The sequence below is a fragment of the Bipolaris oryzae genome (assembly GCF_000523455.1).
Source record: "Bipolaris oryzae ATCC 44560 unplaced genomic scaffold scaffold_120, whole genome shotgun sequence".
NCBI classification, from domain to species: domain Eukaryota; kingdom Fungi; phylum Ascomycota; class Dothideomycetes; order Pleosporales; family Pleosporaceae; genus Bipolaris; species Bipolaris oryzae.
This window is the reverse complement of record NW_006911396.1, coordinates 44,064-63,627: the sequence shown is the minus strand read 5'-3', so window position 1 is coordinate 63,627 and position 19,564 is coordinate 44,064. Positions and strand designations below refer to the sequence as shown.

The following is a 19,564-nucleotide window of genomic DNA, read 5'->3' as shown; positions in this document are numbered from 1 at the left end:
ATGCCCCAGCAGCAGCCACTGCACCAACATCAGCAACAACAGCAACAGCAGCAGCAGCAACAGAACATGCAGCACTTTGGCGCGGGCAACCAGGCAACTAGCCTGAATCTCTTTGGACAGCACCAGGGCGGTTTTCAATCGAATGCTGGCTTGGGCGGAGGCTTGGGAGGTGCCGGTCTGGGGGCAGCAGCAGCCATTGGCGGGGCAGGTGGAGGTACTGGACTCGACGGACACGAGGCGCGCATGCGGTTTGCCCATGGCGCTCAAATACAAGAGAATGCAGCCCGTGGGCACGATGGTACCAAGGGCATCGCTGGCCAGCGCATACGCCAGGTCTGGCGGTCCAACCTACATCAGGAGATGGACATGCTACGCACGCTCATTGACCAAAACCCATACATTAGCATGGTCAGTATGCTATTTCATTGCAACACCCTGCGACTGCTGTGCTATCGGACTCGCGTCTGGTAGTTCTCAAATCTTGTACCAGTGGTGGTTCCATGGCTTCATTCCTTGGGGTAGTTTCCATTCTACTCCTTTCTCCTAACCCTGTACACACAATGCTCACTCTACAAATAGGACACCGAATTCCCTGGTGTTGTCGCGCGGCCCATCGGAGACTTCAACTCGAAAGCATCATATCACTACCAGACTGTTCGCTGCAATGTCGATCTGCTTAAGATCATCCAGTTGGGCGTCACTCTCTTCAACGTTCAAGGCGACGTTCCCCCAACACATCTCGACACAAATACTCTGACATACAAGCCCAAGTCGTTTCAAAGATATTCAAACAACATTATTCCCTGCCCTTGTACATGGTCCTTCAACTTCCAGTTCTCTCTGGAAGACGATATGTACAACGAAGAGTCGATTCAGATGCTGAAGAAGTCGGGAGCTGATTTCGAAAAGCACCGCGACCAGGGCATTGACCCACAAGAGTTTGGCTCGCTACTCATAACATCTGGAATGACCCTGTCAGAGGACGTCAACTGGATATCATTTCACTCGGGCTATGATTTTGCATACATGCTCAAGATGCTTACGTCAAAGCCGCTACCAGAGGATGAGGACACGTATCGCAAGCTTGTCAATGTATTCTTCCCCAAACTTCTCGATGTCAAGTATCTCTGGCGACATGCAAACAATCTGGTTAGGCGCGGTGTCATTGGCGCCACAGCGACCAACATACTCAATAACTTGGGCACAAAGTCTGGCCTCCAAGATCTTGCTGATGAGCTCGGCTGCCAGCGCATCGGCAACTCACATACTGCTGGCTCAGATGCTTGGTTGACAGGAGTTGTATTCTGGGAGATGAGGAAGAAGATCTTCGATGGATCCGTTCCCGACGAAATGAGTGGCCACATGTGGGGTCTTACTGGCGTTGGAGCTCCAGCCAGCGCAGCTGCTCAAGCTGCTGTACTCGCCGCGCAGGGCGCATCACAGGGCTTGTCTGGCTTCCAGCAAGGCGTCAACAACACGTTCTACCCTGGAAACGCACGACATGGTGTCGATGGGCCTAGTACGCCTACCAACCACCCCGCAGGCCTTGCATCCAACACACCAGGACCAACTGGCATGATGACTCCTGGAGCTTACAGCGGATATGGCAACAAATAGAATGGTCGCCAAGGTGGTAGAGGCAAGGGGTCTCGCGGTCGCGGTCGCGGTCACAGTCAAGGTTATGACTGTGGTCACGGATATGGTCATGGGTATGACCCTTGGTATGGTCCTGGTCCTGGTCCTGACTATGGCTATGATGGTTCGTGGCCTCCTTATCAGCCCTGGGGTTGGCAATAATTTGCCTAGACGACATGCTTGTTATCCACGATACTATGACGAGTCGGCCTCTGGGGTACCCAGTGATATTGTATCTTTCTTTCCCTTTGTCAAAGTGGGCGGTTGGTATAAAAAAGGGTGGGTCTTCAAGGTCTACTCCATGACCTGTGGCTGGTGGCATGTACGATAGATACCCGGAGTAGTAGCAGTTATTGTGTACTTGTACATCCGGAGTTTCCAGTTTTGTCTTTTTCACTGTGGGGCTGTTGTTTCTCATATCTGGCATAACAATGAGAATACTTATTTTATTTCTGAAGGTTCCTTCTTACTCAAACAAGAAAGTGAATGATTGATATATAGGAGTCGAACTTTAGTATATTAGGTGTGTCTCTGTCTGCACGTGAACGCACCTAATATGCCGTTGACCAACACGCCCTCATGTGTAGAATTGGATACATCAACCTGATAGTAATGTACTAATACAACAAGACGAACACACTCCTTTTATGACAGGCTTGATGTCCTTTACTACCTTCCCAATGGCATCTGCATTTCGATCCTGGGAAAACGAACATGACAACGATGATGATGTCCACTATTTACATCCCTCTTCTCGCATCTGCTGCATGCTCCCCAGCGCGTTTCCCAGAAAATACACAATCAGCTAGGGACAACCCACTAACATACGAATTTGAACAAATTCCCACAGCCGTCCTACCTGCAGCATAAAGCCCACCAATATTCTTCTCACCAGCCAGAACCAGCCCCGTCCTACCATCAACACGCAAGCCACCCAGCGTCAACCCCACGACAGCTTGCATCCCCCCAGCTTCCGGCGAAATATCAATCCCGTAAAACGGCGGTGTCAAAATCTGACTTCGACAGTCATCCGTCTTGTGCATAGGATCCTCATCCCCCTTCTCAATCGCATCATTATACTCTCTAACCGTCTCCTCCAGTCCCCTCGCTGCAATCCCAAACTTCGCCGCCAATCCCGCCAGCGACCCTGCTTTCTTATACCCCCAATACATCCAGTGAAAGCGCTGCATCAAAACCGGACCAGACGTCTGTTGGAAAAGCTGCTGTCTTGCTTTCCTCCACTGCGTCCGATCCAAGATGAGAAATCCCCGGCCAGCATGCCGCTGAATCATGATTCCGCCGAGTGCAGCACCGTAGACGTCTTCGGCGAGCATCCTGCGGCCGGAAGCCGATACGGCGATGCCTTCGAGGAGGGCGGTGGGTGGGTAGATGAAGCGCCAGGCGGACATGCGGTCGAGCTTTGCGACGGAGGCTCCTGCGGAGGTGCCGAGCGCGATGCCGGAGCCGTCGTCGCGCCAGGTGCCGAGCGGTGCGACGTTGGAGTATTCCGGCATGTGGGTTTGGCGCATATGGGGGTTGAAGGAGAAGCCGCCTGCGGCGAGGATAATGGATGGGGCGTGGAGGGTTTGGAGGTGGGCATCGCGGTTCCAGAGGTTGAGGGCGCGGTTGTGGTACCATTTCGACACAGGGCGGAGGGACATTTGATATTGTTTTTCTTTTTTGGATAGACTTTTGTGACGAGTGAAGCTGGGGCTGGATTTTGGGAGCGTTTTGGTTTCGACTCCGTTGATTCTTTGGTTCTTGTCACGTAGGAAACGGGTTACCTTGCTCACGGGCATGAAGTCTACCCCTAGACCCACGGCTGATTTGAATAAAACACGCCATAATTCGGATCCAGACAACCCAGGGTGAACCATTCTGTGTCCCCGAGGTGCGGGATCTGCAATCTTGTTGTACGGATACGCCTCTTCGCTGCCGGAGAAATAAAGATAGTGTCTGTCAGTTGGATAAGTCGTCTTGTACGGGCAAAGCGAGGCCTCAAAACGAGCACCGTGCTTCTCCAGCCACTGCAGATTCTGGGCACTTGTTTTGCAGAAGCGTCGTAATGTCTCTTCGTCAACGGCATCTTGCGTCTCTTCTTTCAGATAGGTAAACATGTTCTCAGGCGTGTCGTGCCCGTAACCTGCTGCTTTTTGCTGCACAGTCCCTCCACCTGCATAGACAACACCGCCTGATAGGGCTGAGGCTCCACCACCATGACTGGCATCGATGAGAATTACTGAGGCACCTTTTTCTGCCGCTGCGATACTGGCGCAGACACCGGCTACACCAGCACCCACGACAACGACGTCTGCCTCGCGTGTCTTTGCGTCAGTTGAGAACGATGATACGAGAGATCGTGATTTGATTTTGGAAATGGTAGATAAAGTATTTGAAATTGTTGGCTGAACTGTCCGTACCGGAAGTCGAAACATGATGAAGTATGTGTAATCGCGTACTGCACGAGGTACAAATAGAGTAGGATTGCGTGAGCAGATCGAGAGAAGTTGACAATTGCTGCTTCGTCCTTGTATGCAGTCACAGAATGGTACTGCTGCAGAGAAGGGCCGATCTTACAAATACCATAGGTGTATTGTCTTTGGTTCGTCCCTGTGTAAAAGGATGACTGAATACGCTATACGGTTGAATACGCTATACGGTTAAGTGGATAAAAGCAGGAATCCCTGTAGATCATGAGCTGTCGGCAAATCAACCATTATTCGCACATGCAAAGTCTCGCCTGTCTAGTGATGAGTAGGTGAAACGCTTCAATAACTCTGATGTTTTTGAATGAGCCGCAAAACTAGAATGCAGATAATCGGACAATGTTCTTCACTATTTTGTGTCTATCTGCCAAGCGTCCTATGCACTTGAATATTCGTGACTCTGACCTGGACTGCCTTACACAACTCGAAGTCAATCGGTCAATGTTAGAGATAAGTTGATACCTATATTCGATTACTCAGCTACGCGATTCACATAGCTCAATCATTGCGCACTTCTCGGAAATGCTATGTGCTATCAGGTAGACGGAGTTGCGCTCTGGTCGTACCAAACCTAAGCTAATAACGGCAATGCAGACACATGGATGCTGCCGGAAAGTAAAAAGGATAACACTGTCGATGTCGACGTGCAAATAAAAGGCCGTATGGGAACAACATTGCTGGAATGGACAAACATACATGCCCTTTTACATGTTGAACCTCGTCCTTTGCTTGTCCATACGGCCTTTCCATTGCCACTCCTGGCCACTCTTGAACTGGATGCCGCGGTCTATTCTGCGGAGCTTGAGCGTCATTCGGGGTCTGGCAGTGCAAGGTTAGCAAGTGTTCTACAGAAGAAAAACAATATGACATACCCAATTTCTTGCATACCCACTTTGACATCCTCAGCGCCGGGAATTGGTTTTCCATCCGTGCCCAAAACAGGCTTCTCTGTCTCGCGCTTATCACGGAAGACGTAGCGATGGCGGCGCACAAAGATGTAATCGCGCTGGTTGTGAAGCGTAAGAACTTGACGACCCTCAAGTTCGGGGAATGGAGGGAAGAGGTTCTTGAAAAGCTGGGCGGTGAGGATACCAAGCGGGGTCTTGAAGTGATTGAGAATGAGCTCTGGATAATGTCCTGTGTCGTTTGCGTGACGGGGCAGTTTCTTGCCGTCGACCCAGTTGGAGACGCTGAAGTGGAAGTGGGGGCCGTTGGGGAGGTTGACGATGTCGAGGCCGTCAGGTTTCTTTTCGTGCTGGGCTTGCATAAGAATGACCAGGGCGGTGTAGCCTCTTGCAGCAGCGAAGCCGGCGATTTCCCGAACACTGTATTTGTGTGCGTGTGCATGCTTTGTACGACGGATGTATGTGCTATTGGGGAAGATGGAGGTGAGGACGTCAGCTTCCTTGTGCAGAGACGAGTTGATGCTGGTTGTAACGAGAATCTTAGGCTCCTCGTCGCTGGGGTTGAATATGGAAGGAAACTTTTGCTTGAGGAACTCGGGCGATAGATCGAAGTTGGTAGTGGTGGAGGTTGCAGTGGGGCTGGGTGCGCGCTTGGAGGACTTGGAGGACTTTGAAGGCTTGGAGGAGGCGGCATCTGAGTCGAGATCTGAATCGTCCGAGTCGAGGTCTGATTGGGAGTCGTCGAGCATGCTATCTGCCTCGTCCGAATTGGAGTCTTCTTCTTCATTGCCGTCACTATTATCGTCCATGGCCTCGTCCCGCTTCTTCAGCTTGGCCAATGTGCCTTCCTCGATGCCCTCTTCCTCCTCATGCTCAACTTTTCTACGCTTGGCTAACCGCTCGACGTCAATGGCCCAGCCCAAAGCATCCTCCTCGTCGCCCACAGGCTCATCCCACACACGCTTGCTGTCAATGGTGGCCGGCTTGTTGTTTGCTAGTCGCTCTTCGCGCAGCTCGGGGTTCTTGTCTTCCTCGCGCTTGCGGCGCATTCGGGCATCTCGCTTCTCCGACTCGCGCGCCTTCTTGATAGACAGATGGGCGGCCTGACGGCGAATCTTGTTCTTGGGCTTGAAGCCGGACGCGACATTCTTAGGGGCCGTCATTATGTGGGCGGTGGTGGTGGTAGTGGTGAAGGTTGTCGCCGTCGATTGCAGTAGGCGAGCCTGACAACTTTTCAGTGGGGCGGCGGCCGAAGCGTCTTTTCCGCAATCTTGGCGCGTCACCCACTGAGCCTACGCATCATGATTTGCACATGCGGGCAATTCGACCAGGAAGCCAATGTCCTGCACTAGACGGCCTGTACTCGCAGTAAGCCAATTCTCCTCGTGAAGCAGGGGAGAGCCTGATAATATATGCGCCAGCTCCAGGCTTTGCTGCGCGTCCCCCGCTCTGCATGGCGACCGTCTCTCCAGACAATAACTAGACGGGTACCTTGTGCCCCACCTCCGACTCATCCCACCACGCACTTCTCGACCACTCCACCCCTCTTCCGGTACAAGATTCCACAGCGCAAGAAGCCCGCCATGCCGAGTGATACAACCACCTACAAGGGCAAGCCCTTTGAGCGTGCTGCCTTTGAGCAGCTTATGAAGGTAGGCATGCACTACTACTGCCCCAGACCCTATCTGCACACTGCCCACTCACATGTCGCCAATTGCAGCATAAATACTTCTACGCGCCCTCATTCGACATCTATGGCGGTGTTGCTGGTCTGTACGATTATGGTCCACCCGGCTCTGCCCTCACCGACAACATTGTCGACATATGGCGCGAACACTTTGTGCTCGAGGAGGACATGCTCAAGGTCGAACCCACCATCCTCACCACACATGATGTTCTCAAGACCTCTGGCCACGTCGACAAGTTTGCCGACTGGATGTGCAAAGACCCCAAGACGGGTGAGATATTCCGCGCCGACCACTTGGTCGAGGAGGTGCTCGAGGCCAGGCTAAAGGGCGACAAGGAGGCGCGTGGCCAAAAGGTCGAGGTTGAGGAGGAGGATCCCAAGAAGAAAAAGAAGAAGGTCAAGAACATTGCAGCCATCAAGCTCGAGGACTCAATGGTCAAGGAGATTGAGGAGGTTCTGGCAAAGATCGACAACTACAACGGCGAGGAGCTGGGTCTTCTCATGAAGAAGTACGACATCCGGAACCCTGCCAACAACGGCGAGCTCCTACCCCCCGTCGCCTTCAACCTCATGTTCCAGACTTCGATCGGTCCTTCGTCAAACCTGCCCGCCTATCTACGACCAGAGACTGCCCAGGGCCAGTTTGTAAACTTCCAGAAGCTGCTAGACCACAACATGCAGCAGATGCCTTTTGCGTCTGCCTCCATTGGCAAGTCTTTCCGTAACGAGATTTCGCCTCGCCAGGGTCTCCTGCGTGTACGCGAGTTCCTCATGGCCGAGATTGAGCATTTTGTCGACCCAGAGGGCGGCAAGAAGCACCCACGATTCAGCGAGGTCAAGGACGTTGAACTCGAACTGCTCAACCGCGACGTCCAGCTCGCTGGCAAGACCACGGTCGAGACCACAAAGATTGGCAAGGCAGTTGAGACTGGCCTAGTCGACAACGAGACACTGGGTTACTTCCTGGCTCGCATCCAGCTCTTCCTCCTCAAGATTGGTGTCGACCCCAAGAAGATTCGCTTTAGGCAACACATGGCCAATGAGATGGCCCATTACGCAGCCGACTGCTGGGACGCCGAACTGCTCACATCGTACGGCTGGATCGAGTGTGTAGGCTGTGCTGACCGAAGCGCATACGACTTGTCTGTGCACATGAAGAAGACTGGCGCGCCTCTGATTGTCCGTGAGACAAGAAAGGAGCCCCTCAAGGTCGAGGAGTGGCAATGTGACATTGACAAGAAGAAGTTTGGTCCCAAGTTCAAGAAGGACGGCAAGGCTGTCGAAACAGCCATTGAGTCCTTGTCACAAGATCTGCGTGAGAAGCTGTCCCTGGACTTGGAGAAGGAGGGCAAGATTGTCATCGATGTCCCCGAAGTTGCCGACGGCAAGGTCGAAGTGCCCAAGGAGCTCATCACAATCGAGAAGCGCACCCGGGTGGAGACGATGCGAGAGTACACGCCAAATGTCATTGAGCCGTCATTTGGTATTGGCCGTATCTTCTATGTAAGTGCTCCCGTTGCGGAATGGCGGTATGCTTGACTGACCGAATCAGGCTCTGTGTGAACACGTCTACTGGACCCGCGAGCAGGACGAAGCCCGTGCTGTCCTCTCATTCCCTCCTGCGGTTGCACCGACAAAGGTGCTTATTGTCCCGCTCAGCTCAAACCCAGACTTTGATCCTTTCGTAAAGACACTGAAGGACAAACTTCGGAAGCTTGGTATCTCCAACCGAGTTGACGCGTCTGGTGCATCAATTGGCAAGCGCTATGCAGTAAGTCATGCCCCTCTGGTGAAGGAATGATTGGGCTCTGACAGTGATCCAGCGAAACGATGAGCTTGGTACCCCACTTGGTATCACCGTTGACTTCCAGTCAATCAAGGACAACACTTTCACCCTTCGAGACCGTGACACAACTGAGCAGGTTCGCTCGAGTTTAGACGACATTGCCCAGGCCATCTCCAACATTGTAAAGGGCGAGGAAACCTGGTCAGATGTTGCCAAGCGCCTGCCCAAGTTTGAGGGCCAAGAGGTAGATTGAGGGCTGTGTTGATTCAATACTAGCAGTGATTCGCTTCATATAAGTGCGGATTGCTTTCTCTTCTGCATGCCGCCAAAGCCCAAAGCTGGAGCCAAGGGTGACTCTTTGTGTAAAAAAAACAGAGGCGATAAAGCGTGTCGCATCCATGTAGATGATACGATGCCTTGGCTGGGACGAATACAGTGAACTGGTTGTGCTGTCAGGCTCTTGTTGTCCCACGTAATGTGATTGTGTGAACAACCCGGTCTCTTTGTTTTCCCATGTAATCTAATCTGAAAAAAAAAGATACCAAAAGAGTTCACCTACGTAGATACGTGTCCCGCACCCCGGGGTTGCGGGCTTGTGTTGGCCCGGTTGGGGGATGGAGAGTGGACGATTACCACATCCGATGCAGTCTTGCCAGGATGAAGGCCGCGCCGCCACGAGTCAGGCCGCGGGAATTTGAACTCTCGACATGAAATATAGGGCCTAGAAAATACGACGTGGCATTGTGGCCGCTGAAAGCGGAATCCTCGCAGGCTTCGGTGGGTAGAATGCATATGCGGCGGGTACGTCTGCGACCAGACACAGACATGTACATAGACATGTACGTAGAAATGATGAAGGGGTTCTCGCGGTCTTCCGGGGATTTGGTCCGGTGCATGCAGGTGTTGAACTAGCCTCGAGACCCCGGGGGATGGGTAGGGCAGCTGAGAGAGACCGAAGACGGTCCGGGCAAAGTGCTAGCAGCCTGGGGTTGATGCAGCAGCCCTGAACGTCTTGGGCACCATGCATTGAGGCACCATGCTTCCGTGTGTGTACAAACATGGGGCTATATGCGCCTCAGGCTATGACATGATGGAGCTCACACTGCCATGTAACATCGCAATGGGGATGCCTGGGTGCTTGTGCTCTCTCCTCGGAACAGAAGGTGAGTCGGTAGTGTGGTGGAGATGTGGGCTCGCTGGCTCGCTGTCTCGCTGACTGATTGTCGGCAGCGTACATACTCGACATAGGGTTCAAAGGGCGGGAATTTGTCATGGAGGTGGTCAGACGGAGATGATCAGCAAATCACGTCGGCACCAAAAAGAGAAGGGCAATGGACGTGGACCTTGTTGCCAGTCGCGGGCATGGATCCACGCTTCAAGTCTAGTACCTTCTGCAAGGCCCATATGTATACCCAGGCTGGATGCGCGCGCCCCCCCCCCCAACCAACATCAAGCGACTATCGCTTAGCAGACGCAACGTCAAGCTCTTGCACCAGCCTCTTTGGAGAGGGATCCATTGGCAGCGCGTACGTAAAGACGTCGCGGGCGCCCTCGTTCGACCTCACCATCGTCCTCCGCTGGACTTGCCCAACGAGACCCGTTCGGCCCCTCTGCAGCCTGTCGGCTTTCCGGCGCCATGGACGAGGGACCGCCACCACCCGAAGACGTGGTCGCCCCTCACGCAGGGCCTCCACTCAAACGCCCAAGAGCTGACTCGGACGATTCAGCATCCATTGAGTCCAAGTATGCCGCCGTTTCTCCTATGTTTCTCTCGTATTGCTGCATCCTTTGCGCCCTCCAAGGCGCTGCGTTGCCAACCGCCCGCATTCGACAGGAGTGGGCAGCCTGCTGACGGCTAACGGATCCTCTTCCATCGCCACCCACCGCACATGAAGCACAGCTGACAGTCGTTGCGATAGTCGCTCTGTTCGCACACTTGCCTCGGACGACCTCGACTATGTCCATGAAAATGGCCGCACATACGCCAATGAGTCGTACTATCTGCCCTGCGTCTACAAGCCCAACAACGACTTTGTGGAGCAGGATCGCTTATCCTTGCAACACGAGATCTTCGTCCGGGCACTCAAAGGAAAGTTGACAACCACAAAACTGCTACCTTCTACCCGCAGAATCCTCGATCTCGGCACGGGACCTGGCCACTGGGCTGTGTCCATGGCCCAGCAATACCCCCGTGCAGAAGTCGTTGGAATAGACATTACCGAGTGGGACATTGAAACCACCGAAGCTACGCTAGGCGAATCTGGAGTCACTTGGGAACTCGATGATCTCGACGTTTGGGGGCGAGAAATTGATGTCGACGATCTGATCACCAAACTCGCGGAGCTGGACTTGGCAACCAACATGATTCACCGCGATCCAATCGAGTCCCCAAGAAAAGTACACCAGGACCTTGGACTAAGCGATGCCACAAGTCCGTCGAATCTATCGGAAGAGTCCCTCACAATTGACTTGACCTCCTTGAATCCCCAGTCGGAACCAGGTTGGCATTTCAGCGATACATTTGAGCTGATCCACCTGCGAAATATGAAGGGGACTTTTACCCACTGGGAGGGCGTCTACGAAGAGATATATAAGAGTCTCTCGCCTGGCGGATGGGTCGAGTTGGCAGACTGGGACTTGGGCCAAGTACCCCTGGGCCCCGGCGACAGGATTGCAATGCCCACCTTGCGCAAGTTATACGTCGCTTTTATGGAAGCATCTTTCCGGTCTGGACGGCCCCTCGGTCTTTTCTACATGCATCACAGTTATCTTGAAGAAGCGGGATTCGTAGACATACAAACGACTCATGTCAACGTGCCTGTGGGGCAGTGGGCAGAAGACGAGGCGCAGAAATCCCTGGGCAAGATGATGTTTGTACTTGGCATGGAAATTTTTGAGCCTGTTTGCCTGCGTCTCCTCACGCGGTGGGGCAGTAAGAATAAAGTTTGGACTGAAGACGAGCTGAGGGCGGATGTGCGGATGGCACAGCAGGAGATTAGAGATTATGTCGAGCGATCGGAGCGTGGCGAGGTAGAAGGCTGGTGTGCGAGTTTCAAGTGGATTACCGCGAGAAAGAGTTGGCATGCTGACAAGTGAGGGGTGTTGTTGTTATCTTGGATACATGGGAGGAATCTTATTCTTATGCATCATTGGGCAACGGGCGGGCGGCATTAGTCGAGTTTATTTTCGTTGGCTTGCATGTGTGTTACTGAGCCGGAAGGTGGAGCCGTAGCATCGACATATAACGATGATGACTAGCCATATCATCTATCTTTTCTTGAATCCACACCAGATCTGGGTTCCATACCAAAAAATGTCGACAGAACTCTCGGCAACTGCGCTCTTCAATGTCAAAGGCATTGTGGCTGTCATAACAGGAGGCGGGTCAGGTAGTCCGGGCTTAGTTGACATAGCTAGACTCAGCGCTGAGCTCCACAGGTATCGGTCTGATGATGACAAAAGCGCTGGCTGCAAATGGCGCACACCGAATCTACATAGTCGGTCGTCGAGAAGATGTTTTGCGCGACGCCGCCAATAGCATTGATCCAAACGTCGTCATACCATTACCTGGAGACATAACCTCTCAAGACTCACTTCTCGGAATCGCGTCAAAAATTGAATCCGAAATAGGCTATGTAAATTTGGTCATTGCAAACGCAGGCATTATGGGCCCAAGGCCCCTCAAAGCCGCACCAGGCAACCCTTTGCCCTCAATCAGCGAGTACCGAGCGCACGCCCTTCAGAGCCCCATGCAAGATTTCACGCAAACCTACACTGTAAATGTAACGGGTGTATACTACACCGCCCTAGCCTTTCTCACGCTCCTCGATGCTGGCAACACCAAAGGCAACTGTGCCGGCGTGCGTTCCCAAATCATTGCCATCTCTAGCATCGGCGGCTTCTCTCGTCTCGCAGGTGCCTCGTTCGCATACAACAGCAGCAAAGCCGCAGTCACGCACATGATGAAGATGCTAGCTACATCGCTAGTCCCCTATCGCATCCGCTGCAACGTGCTGGCTCCCGGCATTTTTCCGTCTGACATGACGACAGGCATTATCGGGGGGTTAAATCCGCTGCAGAGCGGGACGCTAGACAAGAATGTTATTCCTGCGGAGAGGGCGGGTTGCGAGCAGGATATTGCGGGGGCGGTGCTGTGGATGGCGGGGTTGGCGGGGGCGTATTTGAATGGGAGTGTGGTTGTGGTTGACGGGGGGAGATTGGGGATGCTGACGTCAACTTATTGAGAGAATGTTTTCTATTTCTTCTAAATACCATGTATTCAATCAAAAGTTGCAAATATGTGAATTAAGAGTAAAATGAAATCTAGGAAGAGTGATTACATCACCATGTATCCCATCTCATCCCACCTCATCCTCGACAAGACGATCCCGCGCGCTGACTCTGTGCTAGCGGCAGCGGCCCGTGCCATGCCTGCCTTTTGCGGAGTTGAAGCCACACCTCCGAAAGCCCGCCAACGACTACTCGACTTGTTTTCTCTCCTCGATGCGCGCATGCTCGTTCGCCCACGCCAAACATGCCTGCACAACCGCACAGGCTCAATTCCAATGGTCTGGTCAACTCGCCGGGTTTTCTCGGAGCAGCAGCCCGCTTCTGGCAGGTGTGTGTACACTGTCTTGCATATGTTTAGAAAACTATTAACGGAGCCTTTTTCGGCTACAAGTAGCGCTCGTATGCTTCGGATTATGTAGGCATAGCCATTCTATTATGCGGCTATATACCGGTACGTCAGGCAAGAGGAAAGAAGAGACTCGAGATAAGGCTATAGGGAAAAAAAGAATTCACACCCGACATACAGATCCAGTTGGTCGCCGAGCCCTTTCACCGCATGTTCTTCCTCGATAACCTCGCCATTGGATACCCCCATGCAGAAATCGAGCGCGTCTCCGTCGGCTGGCTCCTCATCTTCACCGCCGCCGTCCCCCTCGGCCTCCTCATCACCTGGGCCCTCCTCTTCCGCCCAGGCTCCCACAAAGCTCACGTCACCATCCTCGGTCTAATCATCAGCCTAATCCTCACCAGCTTCATAACCGATGTAATCAAAAACGCCGTCGGCCGCCCTCGCCCCGACCTCATCGCCCGCTGCAAACCCGCCCCGGGGACCCCTGCCCATCAACTCGTCACATACGAAGTCTGCACGGAGACAAACCACCATACTCTCCATGACGGCTGGCGCAGCTTCCCAAGCGGCCACAGCAGCTTCGCCTTCAGCGGCCTCGGATACCTTTCCCTCTTCCTCGCCGGCCAATGTCACGTCTACCGCCCCCGCGCTGACCTCGCTCGCGTCCTCCTCGCCCTCGCACCCTTACTCGGCGCCGCCCTCATCGCCATCTCCCGCTGCGAAGACTACAGGCACGACGTTTACGACGTCACCGTTGGGTCACTGCTTGGTCTCGCAATAGCGCATTATACCTACAGGAGATATTATCCCGCCCTCAGAAATCGACTCTGTGACACCCCGTTTCCAAACCCGGCGGATGAGAAGGGCTGGGGGAAGGTGAAGGGGGATGAGGAGAGTGTGAGGGGGGCGCAGGAGTTTGAGCTTAGTGAGTTTGAGGAGGAGGATGGGGAGGGGGGGAGTGAGGCGAGGTTTCTTAATGGGGGGAGGAGATAGGTTGGTGGTGGGGTTTTGGAAATCTGTCTTTGGTCTGGTGTAATGGGTGGTTCTAATCTGAGTTCAACGTTTTTTTTCTACCTCGTCTAGCAACTTAGGTCGCTGGAATTAGTGATCAGGGTGTGTCAGATAGTTTAACGTACTTTTGTGCCATGTAGGACGTTTTATTGCATATGGTCAATGAAATTATATATAAATTCTCTTGTGAAACTTGTTATTATTATTTTTCCCCCCCCCGTCTATCCGCCTTTTTAGATTGCTACGAGTACTCTAAAGTGTGTTACTTTGCATATCTTTTCAATTTTTAATATACGCTTTTTTAACTATTCGGGGGGACTTGGCAATACCAACCTAGTTTACCTGTTTTTTTTTTCTCTTTTTAGTCTTCTTGTTTGAGACTCAATCATGTCTGTTACACACTGCTACTCTTTATCAAATTTATTTTGTAATCCGTGACTGCATGTGGGGGTTATTTTTTTTGGTGCTTTAGGGGCAGAGAGAAAATCAAAATCAAAATAAAATCAAAAATAAAAATAGAAATAGAAATAGAAATAGAAAGAGGGTGTTGTTGTTTTTTTTTGGCGATATGTAGGTGTGAAGCGGTTCATTGTGGTGTCTTCGAGGTATATGGTCTTTTTTTTTCTGTTCGGGCTGCAGTTACGTAACGAGATAGATGAGAATTATTTCTTTCACAAATCATGCTAATTCGCTAGAGCGATCTTGTCATTTTTGCATTTTGGGTATTGGGCATTTCTTTCCATATCCGCAGATGGATCGTGTGTATTGATGTGCTCCGTACGAGAGTTATGCGTCACGAAGATTAGCAAAGTTGACTTAGGTGAAGGAGGGTGTTTTTTTGACTACGAGATGGATTGTGGGTGTTGAAGGAATGGTATATTTGGGTTTACTGGAGCGTGAAGGTCCTGTTCGGAATGGCTTGGGATGTGCGGATTTGTAGGTATTTGGAGTGGGAGTGGGTGACCTTTTTTGTTTTGGTGAGGGAAATATGTAGGAGTGCTGCTGCAGAGATTAAGTAAACTTTTTGAATGAATCAGGGTGTTTATTTGATGTTAACGTCCTGTCGGGGTATAGAGATAGAGTAAGAGTGTTGGACACCGACTGATTCCACGCTATTGTCCTGCGCCTTTCCTCGACTTTTCTTGGAAGCTGTGACACGCCTTTGGCAGGAGATTTGTTATATTGGTTTGAGGTTTGCACATTTCTTCGATCCAGCCGTTGCTGAAATAAACAGAGCTCACATTTGGGACATGGGTCGGTACACACAAGATTATATTACTGTCTACAATGATACTACTATCTACCTTTGCTTTCAAGTCCAATTTACATCCCCGTGTCGATGCTAGTCTGTGCTTCCTTCCCTCTGCCCTATCTTGTTCATCTTTGCTGTTTTGTCTAAGCTTTGCCTAAGACAACCTATGCTTGTCTGGAGTAGATAGAGGCCCTCCATCCACCTCCGCAGATTTGGCCGGCGTCGCCTTGACACTTGGAGCTACACGCACCTCCATCGACCTTCTTATAACCACTCTTAATAGTGTTGCCACAATAACATTCCGAGCCAATTTCGACTCCAAAATAGGTGTAGTTCTGACAGATAGACGCACACATCTGGGGTGTCATTTTGGTGTCGTGCTTGCTGTGCTGCGCTAGCACTCGGCTGTTGTTGTCTTCGTAGCACCCGATATATCTGTAATTATTCTTCTGGTAGTTGGAAAATTTTGTGTTGAGTGCATCTTCTTTGGCCTTGCAGGAACTGTTTGCAGCATTAAGGTCGTTGACAGACTTTTGCTTGCATTGAGTGATCTCTATTTCCTTGCTGCTCAACTGCGCCTTGCAAGCACTGTTTGCAGCATTGATGTCGTTTGTCGACTGTTGCTTGCATTGAGAGATCTCCACGTCCTTATTGCTCAACTCCAATTTGCAGTTCTGATCTTGTTGCAAGGCATCCATTTCCGCCTTTTGACGGTCAGCTAGGGATGTTGCCTCGCATTCTGTGTGCTTCTCTTGAGCTTCGGTAACTTGGGCGGTGAGTGTTTTTTCGCGCTCGAGACAGTCGTCCTTTTCAGCCTGGCAAGTGTCGGGAAAGGGGTTAGGATTTCTGGAGGTATGGGCAGAGAGCGGCTCATTGTACATGACACCGTTGGAGCAGGAGCAGGAGCATGTGGGTACGTTCGATGGATCGGTACAAGCAGCTGCAGGCGCTGCACCTAGAGTTTTGTAAGCTTCGCGAGATGTTTTGGGTCATGAGCCTACTTACCGTTTTGGCACTGGTACGAGGTCCCAACAGGGTTGGCCGACCCGAGCACTTGCTGGGTTTCGAAGGAGTAAACGCCTACAGAAAGGGCCGAAACGAAGAATACCAAGGAAGCTCTCATGGTGTCTGTGTAGGAAATGGATTCAAGAACAAGAAGACGAACTGTGAAGGTATGGATGTAAGAACAGGAAGATGTTGTGTGAAGTGATAGATAAGTACAATGAGCTCCAAAGACATGCTTTATATATTCTTCATTCCTGGCAATCTGGTACCTAAATATTGACTAAGTCATAGTTCATTTCTTGATCCAGGTCATTGTGCTTTGCTCTGGTCGAGGGCGTTTCCTGGTCGTCTAGAGTTCAAGCTTGCAGCACAGCACCACCTGCGTATGATCTCTTACAGGTGCATGCACCGCTAAAAAGAAGTCCAAATTTTTGTTTAGTTGTGTTCGTATCTTGTCGATCCGGATATATACGGAACATGTGCGGAGTGCCGGCGCTAGTCGAGGAGTCTTGTTGCTTTTTCAAAACGATAATTCCATCCTATGCCCATTTTTGCCAATGGGCGGGATTGTTTATGACTTCGACGTTGCGTACCGAATGTTTCTACTTTTTGCAAAAATAACTGCTTGTGACCGAATCTTTCGCGTTTGGGCCAACGCATATAACTTGGACAAAGAAGAATATTCAGAAGTAGATGCCAGCAAATCAAATGATCGGTGAGTAGATATGCACATATTTCCTGGACACATATTGTATCCATATTGTCAGGGACCCCTGTCTTAATTGAAGGGCATGCATGTTTGAACATCTATCTATTCACAGCGGTGTGTTGCTTGGCTTGTGGACTTCAGTCAGGGTGACACTCACCATTGATACGGCTCATTCTTCTTTTCCCTATCAAGGATACCGGGACGCGAGGGATTTAAGCGATTTCCTAGAGGTATATAGAGGAGAACTTTTCCTTGAAGAAAATCTTACAGTCTTATTCTGCATCGACTATTATCTCCATCTTTGATCCTAAGAAACCGACAATATGCGTGCTTCCATAGCCATTATCGCCACCATCACCAGCCAAATTGTCCATGCACAATTTGGAATGGACATGTTCCCTGGTAGCATGATCTCTGGTAGCATGGCGACATGCCAAGACGGTGCGTGTTCACTCTCAGATGAACGAGTTCCACTAATACGTGATTTCAGGTCACGTACCTACTCTGACCTGTGAAAACCCGGTTCCAGAGAGCTGCGCTTGCACTTGTAGTGACGGATTGACATTCAACCAGTCCCGTCCTCCCGTCGTCGACCCTGTGCCTCCACCGGTAGAGCCACCGGTAGAGCCACCACATCAGCTTGACGAAAAACCCTGCACTACGGAAATCATCCAAAGCTGGGCGCGCTTGGAGCTACATCACAAAATCGGGTCATATGAACCCTCAGAGATGAAGACAAAAGACATTAGTTTTCCAGAGGACACTGTCTTAGTGGTAGCTGATGCGGCCAGAAGGTGCCAACACTTTGAGGTATCTATTGATGGAAAAGTGATTGGGCAGACGTATGGAAAGGGCCCCCTTGACTATTTTGATTGCGGAACCGTGGATAATTGTATAAACAACCACGAGGGCAGTGTTGGTTATTTCACGCTTCCCAAAGGTAAACCAAAACCTAACCATCACGGTGCCCCTAGATTATATCGTGGACAATTGGCTAATGCGAGTTGTAGGAAACCATGTTCTTGGAATGAGGTGGGTCGGGATTACAGAGCCATGCAAGGACATTGAAAAGGCCCTTGGGTATTTCCAGATCTACAAACCATGCTGATCTGTAGTATCTGAACCGCTTGTATTTTACTAGAGTGACTTAATTCTTTAGTAGACGAATTCCGAGGCTCGTCGGCTGTATAGGCAGCGTGGCAGATGTTGATCGTACATACGTAGCCTGTCTGTCATTAATAGTACGGAATTGACTCCTTTCGTGACCCTCTGCTTCCAAACCTAATATATCAGTGAACGTAAGATTGCTGAGCAGGTATTGGGGTCTCGTCAGCCCATCGAGACGCATTGCTACCTTCAATCAAAAGTAACCCTTGAATTTTTGCCCCTCAGAAAACCTGATTCTGCGTACCAGTCTGAACAGCACCATCAATTACAAGACAAAAAATGAACTATAAAAATTGCTATGTATACCATGTAAGTACAGTGTAGCGTCATCTCACCCAATAGACACGAGAAAAGTGTCTCTGCGGCGGTGTGCATGTCGTCAATAGTTACATACCCCAAGGCGAACAAGCACATATGATGCAGTACCAAAAAGCAATTTCACACAGACCACCCCGGCCGCGCTAGCCCAATTGCATACCCAAAATAATGATCGTTCTCCCTCGCTACGGGCCGGTCCCGCTGTTTCACTTGCAATATTTGCTTTACAATCCCACCACCGGTCATCAATCCAGCACAGGGTCCATTGGATCCCCTGTGCAACAAAATCCATCAGAACAGACAGCATCGGTGGTTTAGTGGTAAAATTAGCCGTTGCCATTCTTCAATTCCATCTCATCTTGAGTTGGATGACAAGGCCAACTTCGGCTAGCCCCGGGTTCGGTAAGATTTCTCCAGCCATACAAGGTTCAATTCGGACATACGACTAACAAATGAGTAGATTCCCGGCCGATGCATTACTCTTTCTTTTTTTGCTTTTGGGTGTGAGGAATGGAAGAGCGAGGTTTTTTCCTTTGCACGGGCGAGAGACCCACGTTGATGCTTGACCTGTGCGCACGGCAGAGGCGCTACAACGTGCGTCGGTAGATACGCGAGTTTAGCGTGGGGTTCCTTTTTGCTTCGAGGGACGCATCGTTCTCGGTATGGCTTGGAGCTCTTGTAGTCGATTCGAGACAAGAGACAGTGGTGATGAGCGATTCCAGTATTGTCGTCTCATGCTACATACATTGTCACTGAAATGTAGCACACATCCCACAAATAGATATTGTGAGACACATAACACCAGAAAGTACAGTGTTTCCAAGTTCGCCCAGGTAGCTTGCATAGCTTGTTCATTCGCAGGTATAGATTATCCTTTTTCAACATTATTTTCTTGAAAGCAAAGAAGGCGTGCATAGCAACGGTATAACAACACTGTCGCACCAGCATACAAATTCATCAACCC

General features: G+C 51.0%; 8 protein-coding genes across 8 annotated transcripts; 5 read left to right on the top strand and 3 right to left on the bottom strand.

Moving 5' to 3' along the window:
* Positions 1–2,711: 2,711 nt before the first annotated feature.
* Positions 2,712–3,974, bottom strand: COCMIDRAFT_63540 (uncharacterized protein; the record flags this gene model as incomplete). Its single annotated transcript, XM_007692155.1, has 1 exon — positions 2,712–3,974. A coding segment is annotated over one exon (1,263 nt), but the record flags the coding sequence as incomplete, so codon positions are not given.
* Positions 3,975–4,825: 851 nt separating this feature from the next.
* COCMIDRAFT_7386 (uncharacterized protein) lies at positions 4,826–6,189 on the bottom strand (the record flags this gene model as incomplete). The annotated part of the gene is made up of 2 exons (XM_007692132.1): positions 4,826–4,940; positions 4,994–6,189. The coding sequence occupies 2 exons, from the start codon at positions 6,187–6,189 to the stop codon at positions 4,826–4,828; spliced, it is 1,311 nt and encodes a 436-aa protein (XP_007690322.1).
* A 420-nt stretch (positions 6,190–6,609) lies between these two features.
* Positions 6,610–8,752, top strand: COCMIDRAFT_101654 (uncharacterized protein; the record flags this gene model as incomplete). Its single annotated transcript, XM_007692154.1, has 4 exons — positions 6,610–6,678; positions 6,747–8,216; positions 8,266–8,484; positions 8,537–8,752. 4 exons carry the CDS (start codon positions 6,610–6,612, stop codon positions 8,750–8,752), a joined length of 1,974 nt encoding a protein of 657 aa, XP_007690344.1.
* A 1,383-nt stretch (positions 8,753–10,135) lies between these two features.
* Positions 10,136–11,595, top strand: COCMIDRAFT_101670 (uncharacterized protein; the record flags this gene model as incomplete). Its single annotated transcript, XM_007692153.1, has 2 exons — positions 10,136–10,242; positions 10,419–11,595. The coding sequence occupies 2 exons, from the start codon at positions 10,136–10,138 to the stop codon at positions 11,593–11,595; spliced, it is 1,284 nt and encodes a 427-aa protein (XP_007690343.1).
* Positions 11,596–11,812: 217 nt separating this feature from the next.
* Positions 11,813–12,743, top strand: COCMIDRAFT_7383 (uncharacterized protein; the record flags this gene model as incomplete). The annotated part of the gene is made up of 2 exons (XM_007692131.1): positions 11,813–11,888; positions 11,938–12,743. 2 exons carry the CDS (start codon positions 11,813–11,815, stop codon positions 12,741–12,743), a joined length of 882 nt encoding a protein of 293 aa, XP_007690321.1.
* A 290-nt stretch (positions 12,744–13,033) lies between these two features.
* COCMIDRAFT_101640 (uncharacterized protein) lies at positions 13,034–14,131 on the top strand (the record flags this gene model as incomplete). The annotated part of the gene is made up of 3 exons (XM_007692152.1): positions 13,034–13,117; positions 13,184–13,240; positions 13,316–14,131. The coding sequence occupies 3 exons, from the start codon at positions 13,034–13,036 to the stop codon at positions 14,129–14,131; spliced, it is 957 nt and encodes a 318-aa protein (XP_007690342.1).
* A 1,434-nt stretch (positions 14,132–15,565) lies between these two features.
* Positions 15,566–16,524, bottom strand: COCMIDRAFT_38882 (uncharacterized protein; the record flags this gene model as incomplete). The annotated part of the gene is made up of 2 exons (XM_007692141.1): positions 15,566–16,356; positions 16,407–16,524. 2 exons carry the CDS (start codon positions 16,522–16,524, stop codon positions 15,566–15,568), a joined length of 909 nt encoding a protein of 302 aa, XP_007690331.1.
* A 914-nt stretch (positions 16,525–17,438) lies between these two features.
* COCMIDRAFT_38881 (uncharacterized protein) lies at positions 17,439–18,223 on the top strand (the record flags this gene model as incomplete). Its single annotated transcript, XM_007692140.1, has 3 exons — positions 17,439–17,556; positions 17,606–18,055; positions 18,090–18,223. The coding sequence occupies 3 exons, from the start codon at positions 17,439–17,441 to the stop codon at positions 18,221–18,223; spliced, it is 702 nt and encodes a 233-aa protein (XP_007690330.1).
* Positions 18,224–19,564: the final 1,341 nt, after the last annotated feature.